General features: G+C 55.9%; 1 protein-coding gene across 1 annotated transcript; it reads left to right on the top strand.

Annotated features, from left to right (window-relative positions):
* Nucleotides 1-1674: 1674 nt before the first annotated feature.
* On the top strand, nucleotides 1675-5749 carry LOC138919872 (spermatogenesis-associated protein 31E1-like). The gene is made up of 4 exons (XM_070246460.1): nucleotides 1675-2181; nucleotides 2947-3007; nucleotides 3466-3526; nucleotides 3810-5749. Exons 1-4 carry the CDS (start codon nucleotides 1993-1995, stop codon nucleotides 5230-5232), a joined length of 1734 nt encoding a protein of 577 aa, XP_070102561.1. The 5' UTR covers nucleotides 1675-1992; the 3' UTR covers nucleotides 5233-5749.
* Nucleotides 5750-16480: the final 10731 nt, after the last annotated feature.

Genomic DNA, 16480 nt, shown 5'->3' with positions numbered 1-16480 from the left:
CGTGCGAGAGCCTGAATGTGGGACTCTGGTCACAGTCATACGCTAGCCAAGCGTCCCAATTAGGAGTCCCAGCTCCAGAAAAAGGTCTTTGTTGGACTTCAGAAGAACAAAGTTGTTTTAACTGTTGAGAAAGACGTTAAAGATCATCTTGGGGCCTGCTAAGAGAGTTACCCTGTTGCAAATTCTGCTGTGATCACACACATTCGTAAATCGGGAACGTATTTATCATGTGAAGCTAGTAAGAACAACGTAGACCTTAACGCTTTTGGTATAAGTAAGATTACCCTATTATCAGTTAAAAGAGTCTCTCTCCGTCGCTGTGTGTATGGATAGCTGTGTAATAAGTATAAACCCGGATATCTAAGCACTACCTGTCCAACGAGTCTGAAAAGTTAACACGTTGACCAAAAAGTACAATCCCTAAGTGAACCCCCAGTTCTCACTGAAAAAGGCATGTCCGATGATGTCACCAGGGAATTCCTCTAGGACTCGAAGGGCCCTCTTTCTACAGGTTCAGGCAAGACTCGAGGCTCCGGGGGCCCGGAGGGGGCAGGAAGGGGAAGGCAAGGCCAACTCTGAGAAAGAGATCGCGTGGCGGGCAAACCGGGGAGACCAGAAAGGGCTGCCTCAGACTGGACTCCAACCCGGGCCACGGACCCGGCCCCAACGTCCGCTCTCAAGAGCAGCACTTCAGCTCACTCGAGCCGTGCCCGGCTTCGGGCTGGGCCACACAGCCGTCTAAACTCTGGAAACGGAAGACGGTCTATTTCGGGCGGAATGAGAAGAAACAGGGTCAAGACGACAGAAAAGCTTAGAGAAAATGAGAATGTGCTGAATTCTCTGGTTGGAAAGGCCTGAATTGGTCTGTGCAAATGTGTCCACGCCTGCGTTATGTATGGGCGCGCGTGTGTGTGTGTCTGTGTGTGTGTGTGTGTGTGTGTGTCCAGCACGTCCCATAAGTCTTGGTGAAGGCTTTCTCACTTCAGAAGTAGAAATGCGACTAACATAAAACACATTACTGGGAGGTTTAGTTACTTAAATTTTGATTATGCTTATGTTCCGTAAGAAATGATTAGTTTCCATTTTTGGGTGAGTCGTCCTGAGTGAAGATGGCAAAGGTTGATCGAAACAATAACAACGTTCATATTCAAAGCCAAACAAGCGTAAAATAAAGTGGGACTTCCAGATTGACGAAACCAAAAGCTTGTTACGTGGACAAATGGAGTGGAGACTGGCACAACATCGATGAACCTGGCGGGCGTTACGCTCAGTGGAACAAGCCAGACAGAGGAAGACAGATACTGCCTGGGGTCGCTTAACACGTGAACTCGAAAAACGACAAAAGAAAGGTCAATTCACAGAAACAGAGAGTACAAAAGTGGTGGCCAGCGGCTGTGGAGTGGGAGGGAGAGGGAGAGGCAGGTCAAAGGGGACCAACTCTCAGCCCTGAGATCAAGGAGCTCTGAGGATCTCATGTCTGACGTGGTGACTAGAGTCGAGAACGCTGCATTCTATAACTGAGATCAGCTAAGAGAGCAGCACTTCAGTGTCCTGGCACGCACACACAGAGTCAATAAGTGAGGTGAAAACAACAGTCGGAGTTGAGGACAGAGGAGAATGAGGGTGTGAGTCCCTGGGAACTAGCTCGAATTCCTGGGAGAACTGCAGACTTTCAAAGGCCCTGAGATAGGTGGCTTCAAACCAAGAATCCAGGAGAGGCAAGGAACCGGGCGACAGCTGGCTTCCAGGTGGAAGAAACAGAAAACCAGCTAAGGTCTAGAAGGCCCAGGAGGGTGGAGGGAGGCAGTTGGAGGCCAGTTGGCGGCGCAGGGGCTGGGGTCCAATCGGCTGCCCTCCTCTCGCCTGCCCCTCCCCCCTCCCCCCTCAGGAGCCCCCGTGACACGGCCACAGTTCCACGATGAGGGCGTGGGGTTCTAATCTCCAAGTCACTCCCAGCGCTCAGTTGCCTGAGAGTAGGACTAGACTTGAGACATGGAAACTCCTATCTTACGTCTACAAAGCATTGTTGCTACCTGCTTGAGCTCCAGTGCCGCCTCCTGGGTGATTGGGACCATCCTCCGCATCCTGTATGGACTGGGGCTCTTCCTCCTGTTCTTCCCCCCCTCCCCCAAGAGGAATTCGCCCTCACAACCAACTGACAAAAGGAGAAACGTCAGGAAGGTAAGAAATCCTGGACCCAGACCCACCAGAAGACGAGTCTCTCTCCTCTTTTACTGTGATTTCCACTTCTCTGAATCAACTAGAGGGACCCCAGGGACGGGAAAGAACAGAACATCATCCTTCTAGAGACCAGCCAGGTTGGGTGGGCAGGGGGGAGAGTGGGCACAGGGATTTCGGTCCGAAGACCTCCGAGCAGGAGTCCCGGTGTGGTAGAGGGCTCCAGGGAAAGGCCCCAGAGGCCAGCGACCAGTGGCCACGGACGGGATGCCGAGTGGGATCTGTGGGAAGACAGGCCCTGAGCACCCGTTCCCCAGCCACCTCCCCGGGGCAGGTGTCTCAGGCGGGCCTTTTCTCTGTCGTGGTTGATCTGAGGGCACAGCTGAGCCCCCGAGAGCCTCTGGGCAGGACCTGGAGTGGGGCTGTAGCCTCAGGAAGCAGAGTCCTCCCTGAGGAAGCTCACACGATCCTGTACCTCTGAGAAGGCGCGCGCTTCTCGAGCAGAGGAACAGTGACAGAAGATGCACGCTGGTCCCACATGGGGACCTGCTTACGATCCTCAGAGAAGGAAGACAGCAAACGTCCATTTTGTGTTCAGTTATCCACTTCAAAAGGAAGTAAAAGGGAAGGAACACCCCAGAGCCCCAGGAGTTCAGGGTAGGCAGTCATCCCGCTCACAAACGCTGTGCGTCTGCGGCTGGTCCAGAGAGAGGAGAGGGAGCCTTGGGGCTCAGACCCCGCAGTTTCTTGTCTTTTCTCTCACCTCAGCGTCAAGTGGAGCCCAGAGGGAGGAGCAGCAGGAGCAGGAAGAAAAGGGGAGCTTTGAAAGGTAAGCAAGCTCCTGCCATTCAGCCCTGTGCCCCAGAGCTGGCCTGCACCTCCTGTCCCTGAGCGCCCAGCTCCGTGGGCTCGAGGATGCCAGGGACAGAGCCTGTCCCTCAGGAAACAGAGCCCTCAGCGAGGCTCCCGGCAAGGAGAGGAAAACCTGAGTGCTTGCCAGATGCTGTGCGCGGAACCAAGGCCCAGGCCAGCAGGCGTCCGGAACAGGGTGTTGCCCAGCAGGGGCATGTGGGCTGTGGTGGAGGTTGAAGCACTTGGTCCACGACAAACCTCAACCCATCAGCAGCCTTGCCATCCCCGTCAGGGATCCCGTGGCCTTGGGCACTGGTGCCTGGGCTCCAGAGTCTGACCTCAAACGGTCTCCCCTAAAGGCACACTGCACGCAGCCTCCTGCCAGAGCCCTAGGCCCCCGCCTTCACGGCTGTGACCCAGTGCCCTCATTTCTAGCTTACAGAGCTGGCCGGAAGGACCTGGCAGAAGTGGGGGGCCTGAGGTCCCTTTCGCCAAGGTAAGGAATCTTGCCCTTCTCTCCTGGGCTTCTTCCTCGCAGAGTCTCTGACGTGCCCCGGGGCTACAGGCAGCTTGGGGCTGAGCTGGGAGGGGAGCCATGGGGCAGGGGGTGGCAAGAGGCCTGGCGGGGAGGGACAGCAGGAGAATTCGGTGAAGTGAAGGGAGGGCCAGGGAGGGCCATGGCTCTCAAGGGGCCACCCGCACCTGGCCTGGCCTGGCCTGCCCTGCTGTCCCAGGGCCCTCTGCTCCTGGCTACAGCTTGTGCATCTTGTTTCCCGCAGCTCCCCGGGGAGGCTGTCTTGTAAGGGGTGCTTCCATCGCTTGACATCTCAAGCCTCCCCTGGGGAGGCGTGCAAGACAGCGTCTGCTAGAGTCCGCCAGCCACGCGGGAAGCCCGTGCAAGGTGCTCCTCTCACCACGGCTCCAGCACTTTCCCTGGCTCTTCTCACCCAGCGCACTCTACCTTGGGCCTCCACCCTGCCAGCAGAACCGCCCTCGGCCCTGACCACCACTCCACTACGCCCTGTTGCCACGAGCTCGGCCCCAGCTCACTCGTGTTGGCCATTTCCCAACTCAGGCCACGGCCGCGTGAGCTGTCGCGTTGAAACGTTCCCCTCCCGCTGGAACACGATCCAGGTCTTGTTCTTCCCCGTGCCGTCGCACTTCGGGTCCCAGCAAGGGCCCCTGTCCTGCCACCCACCAGTGGCCTCATTCTGGGGAGGCCCCACACATAGGGAGGGAGAGACCGACAGCCCCTCAGTCGCCAACCCTGACGCCCAGAAGCTGCTCGAGACAGACATCACGGAGAGCATGCAAACGGAGGTCTGGGAAGAAGAACAAGACGATCCACGCACTCCTCAGATGCTCCCAGCACACACTATCACGTCTGGGCTGAATTTCCGCTGGGGCCTACCCCTCCTGCCCTTGGGGCCTGCAGCTCTGGAAGCATGTGAGGCTCAACCCTCGGCCCTTCCACGGTCCCCTCTGCCCCCCGCAGCCACCTGTGATTCTGGGGCCCCCTCGAAAGCTGACTCTGCACACTTGACGGGAAAACCTCTTGAGCCTCCTCCGGGTGACCAGGTCTTAACTTGGACGACCAAACCATCAGTTCCCAGGCTGGCCCGTCCCCTCCCTGCTCCCTCACCTGTGTGTGAGGAAAATCAGAAGGCCCTGGGAGGGACCCTACCTGGCGATGGCAGTGGGCCCTCAGAAGCCTCTCTCTCGGGACAGGAGGGCCGGCCGCCTTCTCCAACCTTCCCACGCGGCCTCTCAGAGAGAAAAGGGCGGGGTGGGACCTTCGTGGGGGCCGAGCAAGGCCGTCGGGGGCCGACTTCAGGGTCCCCCGTGGCCAGGGAAGAGCCTCGGGAGGAGAGCAGGGGTGGGGCCTCACCAGAGCCCTGCCGCGGGGTGGCAACACTGGACGGGGAGTCAGGGTCCCAGTCTCGGAGCCAGGTCGGGGACGTGGGAGACACCCTCGAGACCAAACCCCTCCAGCCCCCGCCTGCAAAGGAAGAGGATCCTCGCGACAGCCCTCTCAGAAAAATGTTGAGACGCCTCCTGCCCTGCCTGAGGCCCAACAAGGAGGAAGCACCAGAGGAGCCCCTCGCAAAGGCAAGCCCGCCTCAGCCACCGCCCAGAGCCGGGCACGGGTCACACACAGCTCGGCGTCGGATGGCGGGGCTGTTCAGGCGCCATCGACAGTGACATCCTGTGTCTGCGTCCTGGGAGGGAAACTGAGGCTGGCCGAGAACTTCTGGCCTCCCAGCAGAAGCATCGCAAAACCCATTTCAGGCCTGGCAAGCCGGACATACCTGTCACCACGACGTTCCCTCCTCCCCAGAGCAGAGGAGAACAATCACAGAGGACAGTCCCCAACCCACCTCCAGGGACCACAACTGTCCGAATACGAGGGGATGGATCAGAGCAGGCATGGCGACGGGACCCTGCCATCCGGGCAGCCGCGGTCCCCGGCCAAACCCTGCCAGCCTGGGCTGAGGGTGGCAGCTGCCTCAGCCAATCCATTACCCGCCACGCTCTCCTCAGATATGCCTCTCCCGGGATGAGCAGACTGTGCCTGACACAGCTTTCCTCGTAGGAACGCTTCTCTGCCCGAACGGGCAAGCGGACGAACAGAAAACCTGGTTTTGCTCCTTATCCCACCCTCCGTGCTAATGCTGTCCTCCTACCCCAATTTTCCCCAAATACACTTGTTTTCTCCCTAGAGGTCGTGGCTTCTGTCTGTGCCCTGCTAGGGGGAAAGAACGGGGTCAGGCTCCGCCCTTCCTGAGCGTCTGCTTTGGCTTCCAGAAGGGACAGGGCCATGGGGGGAGGCCGACTGCAGGGTGGCTCACCTGCCCTCGCCCCAGCTCCCCCATTGCACCTCAAGTCCCCATCACACCGTCCTTACAAAAACCAATGGAAGCTTTGGGCTCTTTCCAGATGAGCAAAACCTCTAAGACCCCAAGCCCACGATGGGCCCCGCCTGTCCTCTCCTGCGTTCTCTGGCCCTTGAACTTGTGGGGCTGTAGGGAGGGGCTTTGCAGAGGCTCCAGCAAGCGTAGAGACAGGCTCACAGGTCACAGAGTGGGGAGGGGAGTGTGGGGCAGTGCTGGCCCTGAGTCCGGAGGGCGAGGAAGCTTGCCCTGCACCCCGAGCTCTCGCTGGGAATAGGTGAGGACGCTGCCCCGGGAGCTGCTCCTCTCCCTGCTGAAGCGGCCGTGGAGATGGGCCTGCGCATCCCTCTCGGCCCAGCGTCCCCGTCCCTCTGTGCTTGTCACAGTCTGGAGCAGCAGCGACAAGGATGGCTGCGCTCCCGGCTCTGAGGGCGGGCGGGTGGGGAGCACGCGTGCTGCTGTGGGCCTCACCCCTCTGCCCAGAGGAGCTCAGAGCCCTGCTCTCCTGCCCCTGCCTTCTCCTCCTGGGGAACGGAGCCGGGGGTGAGTGTGTGGGGTCACCACCTGACGGTGGGTGGGACACTGTGCGCCTAGGGTGGGACGCCGGGGAAGGAGAATAAAGTGCCACTAGAGTTTAACCGCTTACCTACCGGATGACATTTTTTGATTTTTACGATTTCACCCCTTAGAAATAAACCTGCCATGAGCTTCTCTGTGAAGGCTTTTGGGTGAACTGAAATTTGCCTGCCCAGTAAGTATCAATGGCAGTGATGGTGTGAAAATGAACCCGCCTCCAGGATCTCACAAGCAAATGCAACACGGGTTAGAGGCTGAAAGGGCGAAACAGGGCAGAGAGAGTAAACCTAACACGGTATCTTGGATTTGAGCCATTTCCTCAGGAAAAAAATGCCGTTACCTAACGCACGACAGGTGCCGAGGACGTGGGAGGGCCAGGTATCACCACATTGAATAAAACACTGTCAGAACGTATCTGGACAGGAGACCCCTGACCTTCAACCTGTCACAAGCTCTTTGTTCTTCGTCTCCAGAGAACATTAAGTAGACAGAGATCCGCACCTGCGGAGCAGGTCCCCTGAATGAACTGGATTTCCACTTGAATTAAGAAGAAACTAGCTCATGGTTGCTGTGGACTCAAATTATTTGGGAATGAACACACAACTGCAGTTTCTCACTTGAGTACTAGCGCAGAATCGCTAGATTAAATGGTAACGGAATCCAATGAATCCCAACAGAGCAAGAAAATGTCAGTGCGTTCCTGGCCCTCCTATCGCTTCTCTATTGAACGGAAGAGAAAAGGGAACCTTTCTGAAACTCGTCTTAATATCGGAGCAGCAGGCAATTCCTGTACTTCTGTCTTCTGCTATGACAGAGATAGAAATCATCGTGTATGTCAGGGAAACAATCCAATTTCCCTAAATTTGGGGTGGGCGGTCTTTATTTAATACCAGGGGTTCCCCTCTACTATTGACACTGTTCCAGGTGGGTCAGGTTTCCCGGAAGAGCTTTCCGATTGATTTGCATTTTAAAACACATTCGCTCCTCATCCTCTCTCTGAGCTGGCAGGCAGGCCAATTCAGGGAACACGCGGGAGGCCCGAGTCATGTCAGTCCCTGACCTGGGCAGCTGGCTTTGAGGAGGCCCTGAGTCCAGAACTCTTGCGTGCGAGAGCCTGAATGTGGGACTCTGGTCACAGTCATACGCTAGCCAAGCGTCCCAATTAGGAGTCCCAGCTCCAGAAAAAGGTCTTTGTTGGACTTCAGAAGAACAAAGTTGTTTTAACTGTTGAGAAAGACGTTAAAGATCATCTTGGGGCCTGCTAAGAGAGTTACCCTGTTGCAAATTCTGCTGTGATCACACACATTCGTAAATCGGGAACGTATTTATCATGTGAAGCTAGTAAGAACAACGTAGACCTTAACGCTTTTGGTATAAGTAAGATTACCCTATTATCAGTTAAAAGAGTCTCTCTCCGTCGCTGTGTGTATGGATAGCTGTGTAATAAGTATAAACCCGGATATCTAAGCACTACCTGTCCAACGAGTCTGAAAAGTTAACACGTTGACCAAAAAGTACAATCCCTAAGTGAACCCCCAGTTCTCACTGAAAAAGGCATGTCCGATGATGTCACCAGGGAATTCCTCTAGGACTCGAAGGGCCCTCTTTCTACAGGTTCAGGCAAGACTCGAGGCTCCGGGGGCCCGGAGGGGGCAGGAAGGGGAAGGCAAGGCCAACTCTGAGAAAGAGATCGCGTGGAGGGCAAACCGGGGAGACCAGAAAGGGCTGCCTCAGACTGGACTCCAACCGGGGCCACGGACCCGGCCCCAACGTCCGCTCTCAAGAGCAGCACTTCAGCTCACTCGAGCCGTGCCCGGCTTCGGGCTGGGCCACACAGCCGTCTGGACTCTGGAAACTGAAGACTGTCTATTTGAGGCAGAGTAAGAAGAAATGGGGTCAAGACGACATAAGAGATTAAAGAAAATGGGAATATGCTTAATTCTCTGCTTTGAAAATACTGAAGTGTTCTGTGCCAATGTGTCCACGCCTGCGTATGTGCGGGCGTGTGTGTGTGTGTGTGTCTGTGTGTGTGTGTCCAGCATGTGCCATAAGTCTTGGTAAAGGCTTTCTCACTGCAGAAGCAGAAACGCTACTGACACAAAACACATCATTGGGAGGTTTAATTACTTAAACTTTTAGTATGCTTACGTTAAATAATAAATGATTAGTTTCAATTTGGGGGTGAGTCGTTCGGAGTGAAGATGGCAAAGGTTGGTGGAAACAATAACAACGTTCGTATTCAAAACCAAATAAGTGCAAAGTAAAGTGGGACTTGCAGATTGACGAAACCAAAAGCTTGTTATGTGGACAAATGGAGCTGAGATTTGCGCAACATGGATGAACCTGGCGGGCGTTATGCTCAATGAAACGAGCCAGACAGAGAAGCACAGATACTGCCTGGGCTCACTTACACGTGAACTCGGAAAACTATAAAAGAAAGGTCAACTCATGGAAACAGAGAATAGAAAAGTGGTGGCCAGCGGCTGTGGGGTGGGGGAAATAGAGAGAGGCAGGTGAAAGGAGACAAACTTTCAGCTCTCAGATGAAAAACGTCGGAGGTTCTAATGTCTGGCGTGGTGACTACAGTCGAGAACACTGAATTGCATAATTGAAATCAGCTAGGAGACTGGCACTTCAGTGTCCTCTCACACACACACACACACACACACACACACACACACACAAAGTCACTAGGTGAGGTGAAAACAGCAATCAGAGTTGAGGACAGAGGAGGATCAGGGTATGAATCCCTGGGAACTAGATCAAATTCCTGGGAGAACTTCAGACTTTCGAAGGCCATGAGATAGCTGGCTTCAAACCAAGAATCCAGGAGACGCAAGGAACCCGGTGACCTCTGGCTTCCAGGGGGAAGACATAGAAAACTAGCTAAGGTCTCGAAGGCCCAGGAGGGTAGAGGGAGGGAGACGTAGGCTAGAGGGTGGGGGAGGGGCTCTGGTCCAGCCTGCTCCCCTGCTGTCCCCTCCGCAGCCCTCAAGAGCCCTTTGTGACAAGGCCGCACTTCTGTCATGGGGGCCTGGGGTAATAATCTCCAAGCCACTCCCAGAGCTCAGTTGCCTGAGGGCAGCACTGCATTTCTGACATGCAGAATCCTCTCATGTTTCTGAAAAGCCTCTTTGCTACCTGGCCGAGCTCCAGTTCCACTTCCTGGGTGATTGGGACCATCCTCCCCTTCCTGTGTGGACTGGGGCTCTTCCTCCTGCGCCTTCCCTCCCTGCAGAGGAATCCATCCTCGCGACCACCTTGTGAACGCAGAAACATAAGGAAGGTAAGAAACCCTGGGCAGAGACCCACCAGAAGATGAGTCTCTCTTCTGTTCTACTGTCATTTCCAAGATTCTGAATCAAAGTAGAGGGACTCCGGAACTGGCAGAGAATACAACATCCTCCTTCCACGGACAAGCCAGGCTGGGCGAGCAGGGATTAGAGAGGGCACGAGGATTTCCCTCGGAAGATCTCAGAGCAGGAGTCCAGGTGTGGTAGAGGGCTCCAGGGAAAGTCCCCAGTCCAGTGACCAGCGGCTGAGGAAGGGATGCTGAGTGGGATCTGCGTGGGAGGACGGGTCTTGAGCTCTGGTTCCCCCACCGCCTTCCTGGGGCAGGCGTCTTGAGCAGGCCTTTCCTCTGTCGGGGCTGATCTGAGGGCAGTGCTGAGCCCCCGAGAGCCTCCAGGCAGGGTCTGGAGTGGGGCTCGGGCCTCGGGAAGCAGAGTCCTCCCCGAGGAAGCTCAGAGGCTTCTGGACGTCTGCGAATGTGCGTGATTCTTGAACAGAGGAACAGTGACGAAAGAAATCCATGGTGGGTCTCACATAGAAAATCATCCTTCCTCACGTTCTCCAAAGAAGGAAGACACCAAAGATCCGTTTCACGTTCTAGTCTCCACTTCAAAAACGAGTAAAAGGAAAGAAACACCCCCGGGCGCCAGGAGCTGAGTGCAGGCAGTCGTCTTCCTCATAAACGCTAAGTGTCCACGGCTGGTCCAGAGATAGGAGAGGGAGCCCCCACAGCTGCTTCTTTTTTCTCTCATTTCAGCGTCAAGTGGAGCCCAGAGGGAAGAGCAGCAGGAGCAGGAAGAAAAGGGGAGCTTTGAAAGGTAAGCTCCTGCCATTCAGCCCCGTGCCCCAGAGCTGGCCCCCATCTCCTGTCCCTGAGCGCCCAGCTCCACGGGCTCGAGGATGCCAGGGGCAGAACCCGTCCCTCAGGAAACAGAACACTCAGGGAGGTTTGCGGGAGGGAGACGAAAACCTGAGGACTTGCCACATTCTGTGCTGGGAACCAGGGCCCGGGCCAGGAGGGGCCTGGAACAGGGTCTCGTCCAGCCGGGGCACGTGGGCTGTGGTGGAGGTGGAAGCGCGTGGTCAATGACATAGCTCAACCCATCAGCAGCCTTGCCAGCCCCATCAGGGATCCGGTGGCCTTGGACACTGGTGCCCGGGTTCGACAGTCTGACCTCCCAACAGACTCCCCTAAAGGCACAGTGCACGCAGCCTCCTGTAAGAGCCCTCTCCACCGCCCCTGCCCCGCTTTCAGTGCTGTGACCCAGTCTCCTGATTTCTAGCTCCCAGAGCTGCTGGGAAGGGCCTGGCAGAAGTGCGGGGCCAGGTGTCGCTTTCGCACAGGTAAGGGATCTTGCCCTTCTCTCCCGGACTTCTTGCTCCCAGAGTCTCTGGTGTGGCCCCAGGGCTGCAGGCAGCTTGGGGCTGAGCTGGGAGGGGAGCCACGGGGACAGGGGTGGCCAAAGGCCTGCGGTGAGGCAGAGCAGGAGAATTTGGTGAAGTGGAGGTGGGGCCATGGAGGGCCATGGCTCCCAAGGGGCCACCCCCGCCTGGACTGCCCTGCTGTCCCGGGCCCCTCTGCTCCCGGCTGCAGCTTGTGCCTCCTGGCTCCCGCAGCTCCCCAGGGAGGCTGTCTTCCAAGGGATGCTCCCATCGCTCATCATGTCAAGGCTACCCTGGGGAGGCGAGCAACACAGCATACGCCAGAGCCCAGCAGCCACGCGGAAAGCCTGTGGCAGGTGCTACTCTCACCATGACTCCAGCACATTCCCTGGGGCCTCTGACCCACACCCCTATACCTCTGGCCTCCACCCTGCCGGCGGAACCTCCAGCTGACTTGACCAGAATCCCACCGGACACTACTGCCATGAGCACAGCTCCAGCTCACTCCTCTTGGCCATTTCCCAACTCAGGCCACGGCCGCATGAGCTGGCGCGTCGAGTTCCTCTCGCAGTGGCACATGATCAAGGTCTTGTTCTTCCCCGGGTCAGCGCACCTCCAGTCCCAGCAAGGGCACCTGTCCTGCCACCGACCAGTGGCCTCATTCCGGGGAGGCCCCACACACAGGGAGGGAGAGACGGAGAGCCCCTCACTTGCCAACCCTGATGCGCCAAAGCTGCTCAAGATGGAAATCAGGAAAAGAACACAGACGAAGGCCTGGCCAGAGAAAGAAGAACAAGACGCCCCAGGCAGCCCTCAGATGCTCGAAGCACCCAGTATCACGTCTGGGCTGAATGTCCGCTGGCGCCCACCCTTCCCGTCCTTGGAGTCGGCTGAGCTGAACGCAAGTGAGGCTCAACCCTTGGCCCTTCCACGGTCTACTTTTCCCTCCTCTGCCACCCGTGATTCCGGCACCCGCTTGAAGGCCGACAGTGCAGAGTTCTCGGGAAAACCTCTTGAGCCCCACCCAGGAGAGAAACATAAGACTTTGACCACAAAAGCATCAGTTCCGCGCCTGGCCCCTCCCCTCCCTTCAACTTCCCCTGTGAGTGAGGAAAACCAGAAGGCCCCGGGAGGGACCCTACCTGGCAATGGCTGTGGGCCCTCCGAGGCCTCTCTGATGGGACAGCAGGGCCGGCCGCCTTCTCCGAGCTTCGCATTCAGCCTCTCGGACAGAAATGGGCAGAGCGGGACGGTCGTGGGGGCCGAGCAAGGCCGTCTACACCTGAGTCCAGGGTCAGCAATGGCCAGGAACGAGCCTCTGAAAGAGAGTGGAGGTGGGGCGTCACCAGAGCCCTGCCGTGGGGTGGCAACACTGGAGGGCGAGTCAGGGTCCCAGTCTTGGAGCCAGGTCGGAGGAACAGGAGACGCCCTCGGGACCAAACCCCTCCAGGCCCTGCCGGAAAAAGAAGAGGTTTTTCACGTCAGCCCTCTCAGAAAAATGTTGAGACGCCTCCTGCCCTGCCTGAGGCCCAACAAGGAGGAAGCACCAGAGGAGCCCCTTGCAAAGGCAAGCCCGCGTCAGCCACCGCCCAGAGCCAGGCACGGGTCACACGCAGCTCGGCGTCGGATGGCAGGGCTGTTCAGGCGCCATCCACAGTATCATCCTTTGTCTGGGCGCTGGGAGACAGACTGAGGGTTCGCCAAGGACTTCTGGTTTTTCTCCTGACCTCACCCTCTGTGCTGATGGTGCCTTCCAACCCCGATTTCCCCCAAATACATGTTCTTTTCCCCTGAGACCTGGTGGCCTCCGTCTCGCCCTGCTAGGGGTAGAAGCAGGGTCAGGCTCCGCCCTCCCTGAGTGTCTACTGTGGCTTCCAGAAGGGGCAGGGCCATGGGGGGAGGCTGACTGCAGCGTGGCTCACGCGCCCTGGCCCCAACTCCCTCATTGCACGCGAAGTACCCATCACGCCATCCTTACAAAAACAAACGGAAGCTTTAGGCTATTCCCAGATGAGCAAAACCTCTAGACCCCAGCCCAGGATGGGCCCCACCCGTCCTCTCCTGCGTTCTCTGGCCCTTGAGCTTCTGGGGCTGTAGGGAGGGGGTTTGCAGAGGCTCCGGGAAGTGTAGAGACAGAGTCACAGGTCACAGGGCGGGGAGGGGAGTGTGGGGCAGTGCTGGCCCTGAGTCCGGAGCGGGAAAGCTTGCCCCGCACCCCGAGCTCTTGGTGGGAATAGATGACGCTGCCCCAGGAGCTTCTTCTGTCCCTGCTGAAGCTGCCGTGGAGATGGGCCTGCGCAACCCTCTCGGCCCAGCGTCGCCCTCCCTCTGTCCTTGTCACAGTCTGGAAGAGCAGCGACGACCACGACTGAGCTCCGGCCTCTGAGGGTGGGCGGTTGGGGAGCACAGAGGCTGCTGCGGGCCTGTCCCCTCCGCCCAGAGGGGCACAGGGCCCTGCTCTCCTGCACCTGCCTTCTCCTCCTGGGGAATGGAGCCGGGGGTGAGTGTGTGGCGGCATGATCTGATGGTGGGACACTGTGCACCTAGGCTGGGACCCGGGAGAAGGAGACAAAGTGCCACCAGAGTTTAACCACTTACCTACTGAAGGACAGTTTTTGGTTTTTATAATGTCCCCTATGCATAAAGCTGCTATGAACTTCTGGGGAAGGTTTTGGCGTGAACCTAAATTTTTCTGCACGGTTAATATCAATGGCAATGAGTAACGAAGGCTTGAAAATGGGCCAGCCTCCAGGAACTTAGAAAGAATGCAACACGCATTAGAGGTTGAAAGGCTGAAACAGGGCAGAGAGACTAACCCTAACACCATATCTTAGATTGAGCCATTTCCTCAGGAAAAAAATGCCGTTACCTAACGCACGACAGGTGCCGAGGACGTGGGAGGGCCAGGTATCACCACATTGAATAAAACACTGTCAGAACGTATCTGGACAGGAGACCCCTGACCTTCAACCTGTCACAAGCTCTTTGTTCTTCGTCTCCAGAGAACATTAAGTAGACAGAGATCCGCACCTGCGGAGCAGGTCCCCTGAATGAACTGGATTTCCACTTGAATTAAGAAGAAACTAGCTCATGGTTGCTGTGGACTCAAATTATTTGGGAATGAACACACAACTGCAGTTTCTCACTTGAGTACTAGCGCAGAATCGCTAGATTAAATGGTAACGGAATCCAATGAATCCCAACAGAGCAAGAAAATGTCAGTGCGTTCCTGGCCCTCCTATCGCTTCTCTATTGAACGGAAGAGAAAAGGGAACCTTTCTGAAACTCGTCTTAATATCGGAGCAGCAGGCAATTCCTGTACTTCTGTCTTCTGCTATGACAGAGATAGAAATCATCGTGTATGTCAGGGAAACAATCCAATTTCCCTAAATTTGGGGTGGGCGGTCTTTATTTAATACCAGGGGTTCCCCTCTACTATTGACACTGTTCCAGGTGGGTCAGGTTTCCCGGAAGAGCTTTCCGATTGATTTGCATTTTAAAACACATTCGCTCCTCATCCTCTCTCTGAGCTGGCAGGCAGGCCAATTCAGGGAACACGCGGGAGGCCCGAGTCATGTCAGTCCCTGACCTGGGCAGCTGGCTTTGAGGAGGCCCTGAGTCCAGAACTCTTGCGTGCGAGAGCCTGAATGTGGGACTCTGGTCACAGTCATACGCTAGCCAAGCGTCCCAATTAGGAGTCCCAGCTCCAGAAAAAGGTCTTTGTTGGACTTCAGAAGAACAAAGTTGTTTTAACTGTTGAGAAAGACGTTAAAGATCATCTTGGGGCCTGCTAAGAGAGTTACCCTGTTGCAAATTCTGCTGTGATCACACACATTCGTAAATCGGGAACGTATTTATCATGTGAAGCTAGTAAGAACAACGTAGACCTTAACGCTTTTGGTATAAGTAAGATTACCCTATTATCAGTTAAAAGAGTCTCTCTCCGTCGCTGTGTGTATGGATAGCTGTGTAATAAGTATAAACCCGGATATCTAAGCACTACCTGTCCAACGAGTCTGAAAAGTTAACACGTTGACCAAAAAGTACAATCCCTAAGTGAACCCCCAGTTCTCACTGAAAAAGGCATGTCCGATGATGTCACCAGGGAATTCCTCTAGGACTCGAAGGGCCCTCTTTCTACAGGTTCAGGCAAGACTCGAGGCTCCGGGGGCCCGGAGGGGGCAGGAAGGGGAAGGCAAGGCCAACTCTGAGAAAGAGATCGCGTGGCGGGCAAACCGGGGAGACCAGAAAGGGCTGCCTCAGACTGGACTCCAACCCGGGCCACGGACCCGGCCCCAACGTCCGCTCTCAAGAGCAGCACTTCAGCTCACTCGAGCCGTGCCCGGCTTCGGGCTGGGCCACACAGCCGTCTAAACTCTGGAAACGGAAGACGGTCTATTTCGGGCGGAATGAGAAGAAACAGGGTCAAGACGACAGAAAAGCTTAGAGAAAATGAGAATGTGCTGAATTCTCTGGTTGGAAAGGCCTGAATTGGTCTGTGCAAATGTGTCCACGCCTGCGTTATGTATGGGCGCGCGTGTGTGTGTGTCTGTGTGTGTGTGTGTGTGTGTGTGTCCAGCACGTCCCATAAGTCTTGGTGAAGGCTTTCTCACTTCAGAAGTAGAAATGCGACTAACATAAAACACATTACTGGGAGGTTTAGTTACTTAAATTTTGATTATGCTTATGTTCCGTAAGAAATGATTAGTTTCCATTTTTGGGTGAGTCGTCCTGAGCGAAGATGGCAAAGGTTGATCGAAACAATAACAACGTTCATATTCAAAGCCAAACAAGCGTAAAATAAAGTGGGACTTCCAGATTGACGAAACCAAAAGCTTGTTACGTGGACAAATGGAGTGGAGACTGGCACAACATCGATGAACCTGGCGGGCGTTACGCTCAGTGGAACAAGCCAGACAGAGGAAGACAGATACTGCCTGGGGTCGCTTAACACGTGAACTCGAAAAACGACAAAAGAAAGGTCAATTCACAGAAACAGAGAGTACAAAAGTGGTGGCCAGCGGCTGTGGAGTGGGAGGGAGAGGGAGAGGCAGGTCAAAGGGGACCAACTCTCAGCCCTGAGATCAAGGAGCTCTGAGGATCTCATGTCTGACGTGGTGACTAGAGTCGAGAACGCTGCATTCTATAACTGAGATCAGCTAAGAGAGCAGCACTTCAGTGTCCTGGCACGCACACACAGAGTCAATAAGTGAGGTGAAAACAACAGTCGGAGTTGAGGACAGAGGAGAATGAGGGTGTGAGTCCCTGGGAACTAGCTCGAATTCCTGGGAGAACTGCAGACTTTCAAA

The sequence above is a fragment of the Equus caballus genome, chromosome 21 (assembly GCF_041296265.1).
Source record: "Equus caballus isolate H_3958 breed thoroughbred chromosome 21, TB-T2T, whole genome shotgun sequence".
Lineage (NCBI taxonomy): Eukaryota > Metazoa > Chordata > Mammalia > Perissodactyla > Equidae > Equus > Equus caballus.
The sequence above is the reverse complement of the archived record's forward strand: the minus strand, read 5'-3'. Positions and strand labels throughout refer to the sequence as shown.

Excerpts from the sequence above, each read along its gene's own strand:
- LOC138919872 (XM_070246460.1), top strand. The coding sequence starts at position 1,993 with ATGGAAACTCCTATCTTACGTCTACAAAGCATTGTTGCTACCTGCTTG. Across the intron at positions 2,182-2,946 it reads AAAGGAGAAACGTCAGGAAG|CGTCAAGTGGAGCCCAGAGG; the intron begins GTAAGAAATCCT and ends CTCTCACCTCAG. Across the intron at positions 3,008-3,465 it reads GAAAAGGGGAGCTTTGAAAG|CTTACAGAGCTGGCCGGAAG; the intron begins GTAAGCAAGCTC and ends CCTCATTTCTAG.